A 13,894-nucleotide genomic window follows, 5' to 3' on the forward strand; every position below is an offset into this window, starting at 1 on the left:
TTCCTTTTGCCATGAAATGTTCAGTTTTCAGAATAAATACCAACTATCTTTTGTCAGGTTTGTGCAAACCACTAGCATTCTAAAGTATGGGTTGTCAGCAACATTGCTGGAATACTTGTCACTTTAGAATGGAAATTAGATGTACACTCTTGGGAAGATGACCATGATACTACTTGCTACAAAATATTAAAGATAATGCCAAGGAAGAAGGAGCAGAACTTGAAAACATATTTAAGAGAATGGTAGAATTGTGCATTCTGAGACAGTACAAAGCTTAGTGATAAGTGTGGTCTTTGGAGCCAGATGGCCCTAGTTCAAATCCTGAATCCAACACTTACCCCCTGGATTACTTAAGGCAAATAATTTAATATGTTTCCTAATTTTTAAAATGGGCTGGAGGCCTGGGGGTGCAACTCAGTTGTGGAGCACTAGCCTAGCTTATGCCAGACCCTGGGTTCATCCCAGTAAGTATTTGTGTATCTAAATATATATAAACATGGGAAGGTATAGTAGAAATACTAGGCAATGAGAATTTTTCACCCTCGTTATAATCCTATGGGACCATATTGTATATCCTGTTATTCAGTACATGACTGTAAAGCATGAAGGCTCTTAAAGTGTCTAACCCTAACCCTAACCATGTGCCCAATACATATAACCACAAACCAAGTATGGTGGTGTTATACCCAGCTACTTGGGAGACTGAAGCAGGAGAATTGCAAGTTCATGGATAACTGGGTAACTTAGCAAGACCTGTCTCAAAATTAAAAATAAAAAGGGTTAGCGAGTGCAGCTCAGTGGTAGACCTCCCCTGGGTTCAATACCCAGTACCAACCCCAATATAAATAAATGTGTGTGTGTGTGTGTGATCATTCTCTCAGGGAAATTAGTACTGAACTATGTGAGTTTTAAGTTGGAATGCATCCCTTGCAAAAAATGTGACATCCTGCAAGAAATTGTCCCCTCTTGAGAGAATAGAGTCAGGATGCTGTTCATCTATTTGAAAACATGTAATGAGGAATGTAGATAGAATTTGGGGAGATACTTCTTTTCCTCTTTGTAACTGTATAATGCTTATTAAAGAAGCAGACAGAATGTTGTGTGTAATCCTATTACTAATACTCCAGTGCTAACCATGCCAGCATTTTAGTTTTCTCCTGGTCTTTTTCTCCCTGTGCATTTTTTAAATGTACAAATATATTGTGATTACAACACACATACAGAACTGGAGGGTATTTGGCCTACAGAGGTGAACTCTTGAAACAGTCTAGATGAGGGATGTTGGGGTCCTGGTTTAGTTCATTGACTATAGAGATAAACTATAGAAACAAGAGAATAAGGTATTTCTGAGATGAAATCAACAAACTTTGATATGGTGGTTTCACAGATAATATTTTAGTTTTGGCTTCTGAAGAGGCAGATAGAAAATGGAAGGAAGAGTATATTTGCTGGGGAAGATGTTTGGTTTTGGACATATTCAGATTTGAAGAGGACATACAGATGGGAATGCATAATAGGTAGTTGAGGCATGTAATAAAGGCTTGACAGAGTGATCTGAGGGTAATATACTTGTGATGTGAATGAGCGCGTCCCCATTAAGAGTGTTTAGAATAGTCATATTTGATGCCTAACTTGGCTAATTTTTTAAAACATCTCAATATGCATTATCCTTTAAAGGCAATAATAGTTTTCATTCTTAGTAGTGGGCTACCACAGTGTAGATGTTGGTGGAATAAATGACTTTACTGAAATAAAGCGAAGAAGCCATCAATTTAATCTCTCTAGAATGTCACTGAACTTGAAGGGGTCATATTTATTATTTATGCACCATTTCTCCTTCAGTTTTGTTTATGTCTTCTAGAATTTAAAAAGAGAAACGAGAGACCTCTGTTTTTTTCTTTACTGCTCCTGATGGGGTTTTATTTACATGAAGTATTTAAAATGTTATTTGGGTGACTATAATTCATTCAGCCTAATCTTGCATTGAAAAAAAAGAAGGCTGGGGAGATAGCTCAGTTGGTAGAGTGCTTGCCTCGCAAGCACAGGGCCCTGGGTTCAATCCCCAGCACTGCAAAGGAAAAAAAAAGAAGAAGAAGAAGAAGAAGAGAGAGAACTGGGAGAGTAGCTTAGCCCCTACCATGCGCAAGACTCTGGGTTCAATTCCCTGTACTGAGGTGAGGAGAGGAAGATATTATTGAAGAAGACTGTTCCAGTGATTCTTCAATTGCCTGGAGTATGTTCATAAGGGGGTATGTTATGGAGACTTCACTATTATTTGAACTAACATATGAGAGAGTGAAGACTTAAAAATATAAAAATATATATATCTGGGCTGGGGTTATGGATCAGTGGTACAGGACTCACCTAGCGTGTGAGGCTCTGGATTTGATCCTCAGCACCACATAAAAATAAAATGAAGATATTGTGTCCACCTACAACATATATGTATATATATATATATATATATATATATATGTATTTAATTTTTTTAAAAACTATAAATCAGTATAGAGCAAATTGTAAGCATAAATTCCACAGTCTATATAATATTAGGAATTGTGTAACTTGTGGAAGTTTTAATGGAATATCTGCATCAGAAGATATTAGATTGGTGGCAGGGTCTCCCTTAATGGGTGTGGGAATTGTGAAGAGGCCAGTCCTGTATGTATGTGTTCTGTCCTTTTTCTGTAGCAAAACTACAGTTTTTTTGCTAGTTGTAGCAAAACTACAACTAGCAAAAGTTGGTACTTTTTTTTTGTTGTTGTTGTTCCAGGGATTGAACCCAGGGGTGCTCTATCAGTAAACCACATCCCCCTTCCTTTTTATTTTATTTTTTTAGATTGAGATAGTGTCTCACTAAACTGCTTAGGGCCTTGCTAAATTGCTGAGTGTAGTCTGAAACCTGCAGTCCTCCTGCCTCAGCCTCCCAAGTCACTGAGATTATAGTTATGTGCCACCATGCCGGCTAAAAGTTCGTAAATTTGCATGTGTATTTTGGCTCTCATGTTGACTCAATTCTAAAAAGTTGTGAAGTTAGGTCCTATCTTTCTCCAGCACCTAGTACTGTATGATAATAATAAACTATCAATAAATATTTGTCAAATGAATAAAAAAAGTGAATATTCTGCAAATAGGGAGACTTGAGAATGTCCAGTAGATGTGGGTCAAGGAGTGGTAAACTTACAAAGATTGATAAGATATAGTATCTGATATAAAGGACTAGGGATATAATTTGGTGTTAGACTAGTTGTCCAGTATGCAAAAGATCCTGAGTTCAATCCACAATGCTATCAAAAGAAAATTTAGTGTCAATATAAATTTTTAAAGCTCCCTGATTGTTAGATTAACTGATGTAAGCAATAAGGAATTTGCTGACTTAATCCAGAATTCCTAACATTGATTTTAATATGTTTCTTGTTTATGTAACAGATGAGCACACATTTTCCATTCCTTCTCTCTACTCATTTAACTGGGAGGCAGAATTGTTTGAGGGTCAATTTTATGATTCTCTCATCATTTTATTAAAATTTGGAATTTAATTAAATGAGGACATGATGCTCTTCTGAAAATATAGAAAGTAGCCACTTACTTAAAGTATCTGCAACCAGGTAGCAAGATACTTAATTGAATGAGCATACTAAAATAGCTTAACTGATAATGAAGTGTGCAAAGATCAGACAGTTCAGTGTGTTGGTTAAGAGGATTTTCACTATGTACGGTATAATGACTTATATGTTTCCTTATAAGGGTCTTTAAAATTTTAAGCAACCAAGGCTGTGCTGTCATTTCTCAATTACCAGAACTGATAATAAGGACCATTTTTGTAGAAACTATAGCTGCAGAAAACCTGGTCAAGTCCTGCAGCACAATCATATCTATTTGTAGTTTTCTAGGCAGGAAAACCTAAGACAGGAAGTTAGGAAATCTTTAAGAAATTATTCTGGGGGGTAATAAATTTAGATCAGATATAGTGTATTTAAGATAAAACTACCCTTTAAAAATAAGACCTGTAAAAGTTATTCTTATCAAGTCTGTTAGGAACTCCCTAGCCCAGTTAGAATGTATATTCCAGGAGGAAAGTGGTTATAGCCTGCCTGTATTAGGCTTTGCACATAATTCAGGTCTTAACCTAACTAGGTATATCAGTTGAGCATAGACAAAAGAAAAAAGTATATAAACAGGAGAGAGAATAATTCCCTTGAAACTAGAAAGAGTTCTCAAATAAGAATTTGGCAGTAATTTTTCAGCACTGTCCAAGGAGAACATAAACCATCATTTGAACAAATTCTTAGTGATATGACACATGTAATTTGTCAAGCTTTAGTCACAGTTCCATTTAGTTTTGATTTTAATTCTATGCTCACCAAAAGTTATCACTCCTCAGCTGCCTCAGTATGAGGAATGGGAGGATGCTACACGGTGATGTGATCATCCCCTGTTGAGAGCAAATAAACTAGCTTTCAGTCTTTATGTTGAATTCTTTTTAAAGTAAAATAAAACTTGCCTTTTATATTTTGGTTAACATAAATTAATCCCTGGAAGCCTAATCAGTTTTTTGTGTACAGAAGAGGATTTCATGGAACCCTAGAGCTCCTCAGCCCTGTGTAAGAATAAGTTTCTACCCCACCCCTTGTCATCGTCATTCTCCTCCTCCTCCCTTCTCTCTCTCTCTCAAGTTAATGTTGTATTAATGAAACTCATTGTTTCATTTCAGACCTATAATGAGAACTATAGGCATTTTATGGTTCTGCTTTTAAATGTATTCTCATATCAAAAGAATAGTTCTGCCTTTTCTTTAATTCCACAGAAACAATTCTTTAAATGATGAAAATAGTATTCTTTTAATAAACCAGAGCCTTAAAAAGACTAATAAAGGGTGTATGCATCTGTTAGAAGAAAAGGGAAGGGCCGTGCTTTTGAGAACAAAGACAAATTGTTTCATTAGTTTTATTTGTAAAATAATTTAATATTCTTATTTTTTAGACTTTATTGCAATATGCAAGCAACAAGAATGCATCGGAACATATTGTGTATCTTCTGGAGGTATATCGACTTGCCATCCAAAGTTTTGCCAGTGCACGTCCATTTTTGACTACTGAATGTGAAGATGTCCTCTTGGTGCTTGGCAGATTAGTACTGTAAGTTTAAGAGTGTAAATCACTCTAAAAATTGAGTAACCTGTACCATAGTGTTTGCCTAATTTCTTTTTACAATGACATTTCATTTATTCTTCAAAGCACCATTAATGTAATAACTTTGAATGAAATTTCTTTGCTTTCTTCAGTTTCCCAGGGAATATATTCCAGGCAACATAATAATAAACAACATAATCTTACTGCCTCTGGAGTCTTTTTTCCTACTGTCTGAAGATCCAAGAAGGATACATTTTATCTCTGTCCCTTAGGCATAATTGATTCAAATGACAGAGTATCTGGAAACTGTGGTGGTCTTTGAGAATCACAATATACTTTGGGGAAAATAACCATGAAATCCTGCAATTCAGTTGTGTTATTTGGACTAGGGATAATTGAATCAGCAGAAAACATCAGGATACAATATAAGATCACCACCCTAAGGTCCATAGTCACTTTACTGCTGTTTTAATATTTGACTTCCTGGTAGCAAAATTACATCTTTAATGTAGTATCCATCAGTAAATTGAAAAAATACAAAAGCTATTCAGGTTTAGATTGGCATTACCGTATTCAGCTTATAGATGGTTTACTAGGATGACTTCTAGTCTAGGTAGTTCCTTTTACTTTTCTCTGGTCTGCCTTGTTTTCCTTCCTATTCTTCAAAGCCAAAACCTCTAACATCATACCTTTATGGAACACAAACATTCCTGGCTTTATAACCCCATTGTTCCTCCTGCCAAGTCTCATTTTTTCTGTTACCTATCCTAATCCCTAAGTAATAACGTAATATTCTGCGAGATTTTAGAGAGTTCTTGTTTGATTGGTATTTTGAGTTGTTCTTCATTCAAGTTGTTACACATTTCCTTTTAAAAAAATTCTTCCTGTCACTGTTTTCCCTGTGTCTGGGTAATGATTGGGACACAAAGAAGAAACTTTTTTTTCTTGTTTGGTTTGTTAGTGATGAAGAAATGACTGCCAATCATTTCTCTACAATCATTTTTCTACAAGTGACAGAAGCCTATATAGATGACAATTACATATATTTATCTCTTTATCAATTAAATTGGCAATAGCTTGAGCTCCTGTTTTTGATTTATAGAGCCAAAACTGTTCCTTTATGGGTTATCCCTCCTACTTAAACAAAACTGTTTGGGATATGATTTCTAAAAGGCTTATGTTCTTACCAAATCTGTTAAAGCAATAAGCTAAATATAAAGCCTTGTGGATTTTCTTTTTTAAAGTTGTAAAGCTAATATATCAATTTGAAGAGTGAGAAAGTTTAAAATAATCTCATCTATGTAAAATGTGTATTCAGTGTTGCCTGCATACTGTAATTATTACTGTAACCACCGTTTTATACTTAGTTATTTATATTGTAGGAGTTGTTTTGAATTACTGCTTTCAGTATCTGAGAGTGAACTGCCATGTGAAGTCTGGGTACCATTCCTTCAGTCTCTACAGGTGAGTTGATTTTAAGTCAAAATATTCTCTGTATAGGTATCCAAGATACCTAGTTACTTACTCCCAGCAAACTGCAATTAGAAACTTAGAACAAAAACAAGTTCATTATATATAGATATTAAGTTTATGAGAAAAAAGATCTCATACACTGATGAGGTGGTATGTTAAAAAAATGGGGATTTTGTTTTATTTGATTTTGCTTTACATAGCTTAGAAATCAACAAAAACATTTTTCATTATTTGAAAATATAGACAGAATAAGGCTATCAAAAATTTAAAATCTGTGCTGGGGATATAACTCAGTGGTAGAGCATTTGCCTAATATGTGCGAGGCCCTGGGTTTAATCCCCAGAATGACAGAATGATTTTTTTAAATTAGAAATAATCTTTTTATTGAATGACCACCTACTAATATAAATACACATTTATTTTGAACTCAGGTCTCCTAGTCTCTTGTAGCTTGGGAGGCATTTTCTAACTGTATTGTGTGTGGTGTTAAAACTAAATTGTTTTATAGGGGGAAAAAAAGAGACAATTTTACTTACTTTGGGCAAAGAAAAGTATTTGAAGGAAGGTGCCTTTTACAAATAGAAAAATTCAAAAGTGTTTGCTACTGCATTTCTGTTTCAGAACCTGAGATACTAGATTAAATATGTGGAAAGGGGCGGGAGTAAACATGTGCATGCAGGACTCCTCCTGAGCCAGAAAGAATTTTTTTAAGAAATTAAATTGTATGTGGTTATATAGTAGCATATTTGGATCATTTGTAGTACATTTATGTAGAAACCTTCAGCATGAAAAACACCATATTTCATCTTATCTAAGCTTCCCTTCCCCGCTCCCCAATACTTAATGAGTTTTACCAAAGATAGGTCACTGAAACAGCCAAAACAGTTATTATAGATTATATTGGTACATTTTACTTATGGGAGAACTTCTTGGGCTCTCACGTTGACTCGATTATCACCTTTCTTAGGTGAGCAGATCAGAAAGTGATAAATTAGGGTTGGAGAATAGGATATGAAAAAAAAGCAAGTACAGTGCCAGCAACAGAAGACAGTTTATTACGGATGGAGACAGAAAAACTATTTTAAAAAACAGATATAACAAATAATAGTAATCATTTATTGATCACTAATTATGATCACTGCTCTACACTGCCAGGCTTTATATCCATTAATCAAATAAACCTTATGAGGATTATTTGATTCTCTATTTAAATAGAAAGGCAGGCATAGAGGGAGGTTAGTAACACCCACATTCAAACCCAGAGCTTATTTCATTAAATGCTTTCTTCAGGATGCATACTCCATAGTGACTTGGATCTGTTTCATGTAGAGACAAATAAAAATTTGCATATTAACAGACATAGTTCATTATCTGGAAATTTCTTGCCTTTGAGATATATAACCCAAAATGAAATGACGTTAATGTTTTTCTTTTTGGGAAGAAGAGGAATCTTTGTCATGTTCTTGACTTTTGTGGGGCGGGTACTGGGGATTGAACCCAGAAATGCTTAACCACTGAGTTACATCCCCAGTCCTTTTTTTCAATTTTTGTTTTGAGACAGGGTCTCACTTAATTGCTTAGGGCCTTGCTAAGGAAGTTGTTGAGGCTGGCCTTGAACTTACAGTTCCCCTGTCTCAGCTTCTTGATCTACTGGGATTTCAGGCATGCACCACCACACCTGACTTGACCTCTTTTAATCCTTATAATGCAGTCCTGATTTCTCATATACCTTTATACCTACTAAAATGATCTTTCATGCATAGACTATTGATTTTTGTCACTATGCTTTAAGGCCTACCAGTAGTTTCATCCTAGCATATGCCATTCTAGAAGGACACATACTTTTAACACTATTACTATTAATTTTTTATTAAAGTCCTTAGAGACAATACTACTATATATTCCCTGTTTTCTTGGACTTGTTGCCCCCAAATATAAAACAAATCGCTCTCCCTACCCCTCACAAGTTTTTCTCAGTGGTTACCAGATATGTAGTATATATTTTGAATAGTGTTCAGTAAAATTAATGACGGAAAGAGTACAGATTAGGACATGGCTCCCTTTTGAAATTCTGCAATAGAAAACTCTGAATTTCTCTTATTTTATGTGATAAATTGACAAAGCCCAGAAGATACGGAGGATACTTTTGGCAAAATAATCTTTTTTGTTTCTTTGTATGCTTGTGGAAGTAGGAATTGGTTCCAGGGTCTCGCCCATATGAGGCAAGTGCTCTACCACTGGGCTACATCCCTGCCGCACTCTGTCTTTTCTGAACAGGGTCTCTTAAATTTCCTTACTGGCCTCAAATCTGTGATCTTCCTACTCTACCCTCCTGAGTAGCTGGGGGATTAAGGGTAGATGTGATAATGCTCAGCAAAAGAACAGTTTTTGTGAAAATAGGCCTCAAATAGAACATTTCTTAATGATGTTTAAACTGTGTACTCTTCCATACTTTTCCCCCCTATGGATATGAAATATACACTGAAATGATTTTTTTAATAAACAAAAATGAGAACTTATTTTCTCAACTTGTTTCTTTTACTTAATAATTATCATGGATATGTAGCTTGGATTGCATATATAGATCTCCCCTTTTGATAATTGCCTAGAATTGCTTTTGGTAACACCATGATTATTGACCAAATACCTTTGATTTTTATTTTAAATGGTATGAGGGTGAAACATATTATGTTGTATTTCTGTATAATATTTTCCCTAAATGGAAACCCGAGTTTTAAAATTATTTTTTAAATACCACCATAGTTTAAAAAACTTTTTAAAAGTAATTTTGTTAGCATATACACATATATTATATATTATATGTATGTATTATAGATACATATATATAGGTAACAGGTGTTATACATCATTTTATCTGAGTGAGCTGTATTTTGAACTTCAACAAATGAAAATAAAGATTTTTTTTTAAGTCAAAAACTTTGATTTTTAAATTACAGTGGCTGTGTTTCATGACACTGATAATATTTTTCTACCAAAGTGTAACAGTACAGGCTGTTAGATGTTATAAATTTGATAGCCAGACAAAGAAAAATTATGAAATTTTCACATAGAGTCTTTGTCTTCACTGCAACATAAATATCTGTTCTAAGTTAAGAAGCCTTGAGGATCTGTCAACTGATAAAGAAAATTGCAGCATTAGTTAAGTATTGCTGTTAGCAAACTGTTGATTGGAATTATCATTTTCTATATTAGTACCATATCTTAAACTCCTTTTCAGCAGGAGATAACTTAGTATATTGGGGTATGTGTAGTTAAATCCAGTCTTTACCATGAAAGTTAAAAGGGAGGTTTATATGTTATATATTACTTGAATGAATATAAAACTATATTCTTAGTTCTCTGAATATTTTTGGTTTATATTTTCCCAAGAAAAATTGCTTGTAAGTGGAAACTTACGTTTGTAGAGAATTTCAGAACTTTTAAATAAGAGAAACAAGTTAAAATTTTAGAGCATGGGAACAGTCTCACTATAATCAGTCATCCTCACTAGTAATAAAAGACAGCGCGATACACATAATCATTTATGGTAAAATTTATGACCCTTTTCCCTTTAACCCATTGTATATAAATACTTTTAAAGAACAAACTGTTGGCAATTTCCATTTTGTTTGTGCTAAAATGGAATATCAGATAATAGTCTAGGACTTATCTTAATATTTTATGTGGAGCCAACTCTCATTTAAACGGTAATTAAAGAATTTAAATAGTTACACAACAATTAGTGTCATCAAGCAATGTTTTTCTTTTGAAGGAATAGACTGTGTGAATACTGCAAAATCTTTTAAACAAAAGACCAGTGACCTCAATAATTAAATTAGCTATTGCTAAGACTGTTAGGTCTTCAGAGAGTTTGACCATATTAATAGTAGGTCACCTTGAATATTCAATAGTAATGCAAGACCTAAATTATTGATTGTGGTGATAATTTTACCCAAGGAAAATTCAGGAAAACATTTTAGAGTTTTTCTCTAATTAAAAAGTGGCAATGGAATTGCATAAAACTTTGAGGATAGTGTAGTCCTTTTTTTTTTCTTATTTATTGTTAGGAAATCCAAGTTGAAGGTCCTTTCAGTTCAGAGATGTTCAGCTCTATTGATAAGACAAAATGTTAATTATTGGCTTATTTTCTGGATTTGCTGTTTTTTGTTTTAGGAGTCACATAATACATTGTTGGAATTTGGGAATAATAACCTACAAATATTGGTTCATGTTACCAGGAAGGGGTGTGGAAAAACCAATTCTTCTTAAAATTCTGCTCAACCAGCCAGTAGAAACAGAAAGAAGGTAAGTCTTAATACTTCATTGACTGTTCTGGAAGAGGATTTAGTTGATGATGGGTTTTTAAACTATGAATTTTTATCCTTATATACCTTATCATTCTTTTTTCTTTTGAGTAGTTAAAAATTAATTATTAACATTTAATGTTTGCTTATGTAAGTAAGGATTCTTGGATTTTTAGGTAGTGTTTAAAGTATCACTTTGCACTCTTGTTTTACTGTTTTTTATTTATTATTTTTGCAGTGCTTGGTTTGAACCCAGAGTACTTTGCACTTTTTTTTTTTTTTTCCAGTGCTGGGGATTGAACTCAGGGCCTTGTGCTTGCAAGGCAAGCACTCTTACCAACCGAGATATATCCCCAACCCTGCACTTATTTTTAAATGTCACTTCGGAGTAACAGTGTTCATACAAAGTTCCTGAGGGTAGAAATGAATAATCTGCTAATCTTTCGTATATGGCAGAGCTTTACTTATAATGAAACTTTTATTTGCACAATAGTTTAAGATTAGAAAAAGTATGGATATGAGTTGACATTTGCATTTTTGACACTTTTTAGACATTTTAGGCTATATTTGATATAGCCAACAATTATAACTTTATTGGCTTGAAGTTAGTGGAAGCTGAGAGGATCACATTGTGTATATTAAAAGCAGGTTCAGAACAGTTTACTTTTCCACAAATCTTAGGTCTTGGAACAAGAAACATTGCTGCTTTAAAATATCCCAATTGGTTGATTTATTCACCAAGTTTGACTACCATATACATGCTGTTTGGGTCTTTCTGTATAGTGCAAAAAATTGGCATAAATTGTTTAGATTTTCTCTTGGTCCTGTCCTTCGATGAGTCTATTGCTTATTGCACTGACAAGAAAAAAAGAATAAGGAATAGAGCTGTTAAATGGAAAAGAGTTTGGTATTTATGTTGAGGTCCTCTATAAATAGTATCCCTTTGTAAATTCAGGCAGATTGAAGCTAAAGTATTAACTTTCTAATGATAAAAGCTGTTAGAGGACAGAACCAAGTATAGTCATGTGCCAGTTAACAATGGGAATATGTTCTGAGAACTGTCATTAATGATTTCATTGTCAGGTGAAAGTCAAGAGTATACTTAAAGTCACTCATTTTAGGTGACATCTTGGCAGTCAAGAGGTGCAGTATAGACAGGTGCACCTATAATACCAGTTACTTAAGAGACTGAGGCAGGATGATCTCAAGTTCCAGACCAGCTTCACAACTTAGTGAGACCTTGTCTCAAATAATAACTAAAAAAGGGCAGGGGTTGTGACTTAGTAATAGAGTGCCCCTGGGTTCAATCCCCAGTACCACGTATACAACACAAAAAAGAGGTTCTGTAAAACAAGATGTGTGAGGCTTCTGCTGATGTAACACAACATACTGTTTTACAGTAAACTGTTGAATAAATAGAAGAAATACATTCAACTATAAAAAATAGTATTGTAAGGACTGGTAGTCTAGTAGGTTATTTACACTGGCACCATCATCACAAACATGTGAGTAATTATTGCATTTTAATGATGACTATGATGTCACTAGGTAGTAGGAATTTTTCAACTCCATTATAATCTTATAGGACCACCTTGATGTGTACAGGCTATAATTGACTAAAATGTTGTTTTGTAGCCCATAGTTAGTTTCAGAAGCATCTCATACGAGCATCCTAATCCAGATAAGTCTTGACTGAGACAGAGAAGAATTCATGCTCTGTCTAAGCAGGCCCAATTCCGAGAGGAAAAAGGGTAGAGTTGAATTAAATATCCCCAGTACATTTTCCCATGATGTACTATCAAATATGTTACCTACCTTAGGATTAGTAGTAATTTTTTCACATAGGAAAACATTAAGAGGGACTGGGAATATAGCTCAGTTGGTAGAGTGCTTGCCTCACAAGCACAAGGCCCTGGGTTCAATCGCCAGCACCACAAAAAAAGAAAGAAAGAAAAACATTAAGAAATGGGAAGAAATGTTCACATACTATCCTGTGGTATCCTATCTGTTCAGTAAAGATTAATTAAGCATTCACCATTTATAAGATTCTGGGTTCATGATATCTACTGAAGAATTGTACTGAGGACCACAGTATAAATGGTGAGCAACCTGAGGCCTGCCTACTTTTAAATTGTTCCTTAGCCTAATTTCAGATCAGAAGACTGGAAAGCTTCCTTTTTTTTCTCCACTGTCCCCACAACACAGACATCAACATATTTGACACCAAAAAGCAGTAATTATCATTTCATTGATTTATTCTGTTTAAATAAGGTAGTAACAAGCACAAAGTGCACAACTTTAACCTCCAGGGAACTCAGTAAATGTATTTTAGTGTAGTTTTTTGAATCAGTAAAGGTCTTTAAACAGTTTTTTTTCCTGTCTCTAATTTTGTGTGCCTTCCCCTCAAATAAAACAGTTTATAACTTCAAGTATGTATTAAGGCAAGCTGAAATTTCTGCCTGGCATGATCAATAAAAACATCATGATAGAGCTCTTTTTAACTGAATCTTAAGTGTAATTATTTTTACATGATGGCATATTTGTAAGGTGAAGTTTCATTGATTTCTGCAACTTGCTTTTAATAGTTCAAGAAAGAAAAGTTAGGCAAAGAAATCTAACTGGAAAGAAAGATATAGGAATTTTAAATTTTTTATATTAAATGGTTTGAAAAAAACAGATTTGGATGCAGTGGTGCACACCTGCATAATAATAATGGTTAGTTATTAAAAGATTTTAAAATACAAGTTGAACTGCATGTTTAAAATGGGAATAGCAATGGTTTAATTATGATATACTGAATAAAATAGTTTTACCTCCTACAAATAATAGCTGATTTTTAGAGTGCCTGCTATTTGTTGGGCACTATATTAGTGCTTTCATATCTCATTTAATCTGTTAAAACAGGTGAGAGATCACTCATGCGCAAGACCATGTAGTTAAAATTGGTGGAGGCAGAATTTGAACCAAGGTGAGATGTTAAAAGTT

The 13,894-nt window shown here is 34.1% G+C and overlaps 1 protein-coding gene across 1 annotated transcript in view; it reads left to right on the plus strand.

Moving 5' to 3' along the window:
* The window catches only part of RLF (RLF zinc finger), a 72,984-nt gene that overhangs the window by 21,321 nt on the left and 37,769 nt on the right, over positions 1-13,894 (plus strand). The window contains 5 exon segments of the mRNA XM_079113936.1: positions 4,984-5,138; positions 6,515-6,596; positions 10,779-10,858; positions 10,860-10,905; positions 10,907-10,910. Coding sequence (XP_078970062.1) covers positions 4,984-5,138; positions 6,515-6,596; positions 10,779-10,858; positions 10,860-10,905; positions 10,907-10,910 — 367 coding nt within the window.

This window comes from Sciurus vulgaris, assembly GCF_902686455.1.
Source record: "Sciurus vulgaris genome assembly, chromosome: 1".
Taxonomy (NCBI): domain Eukaryota; kingdom Metazoa; phylum Chordata; class Mammalia; order Rodentia; family Sciuridae; genus Sciurus; species Sciurus vulgaris.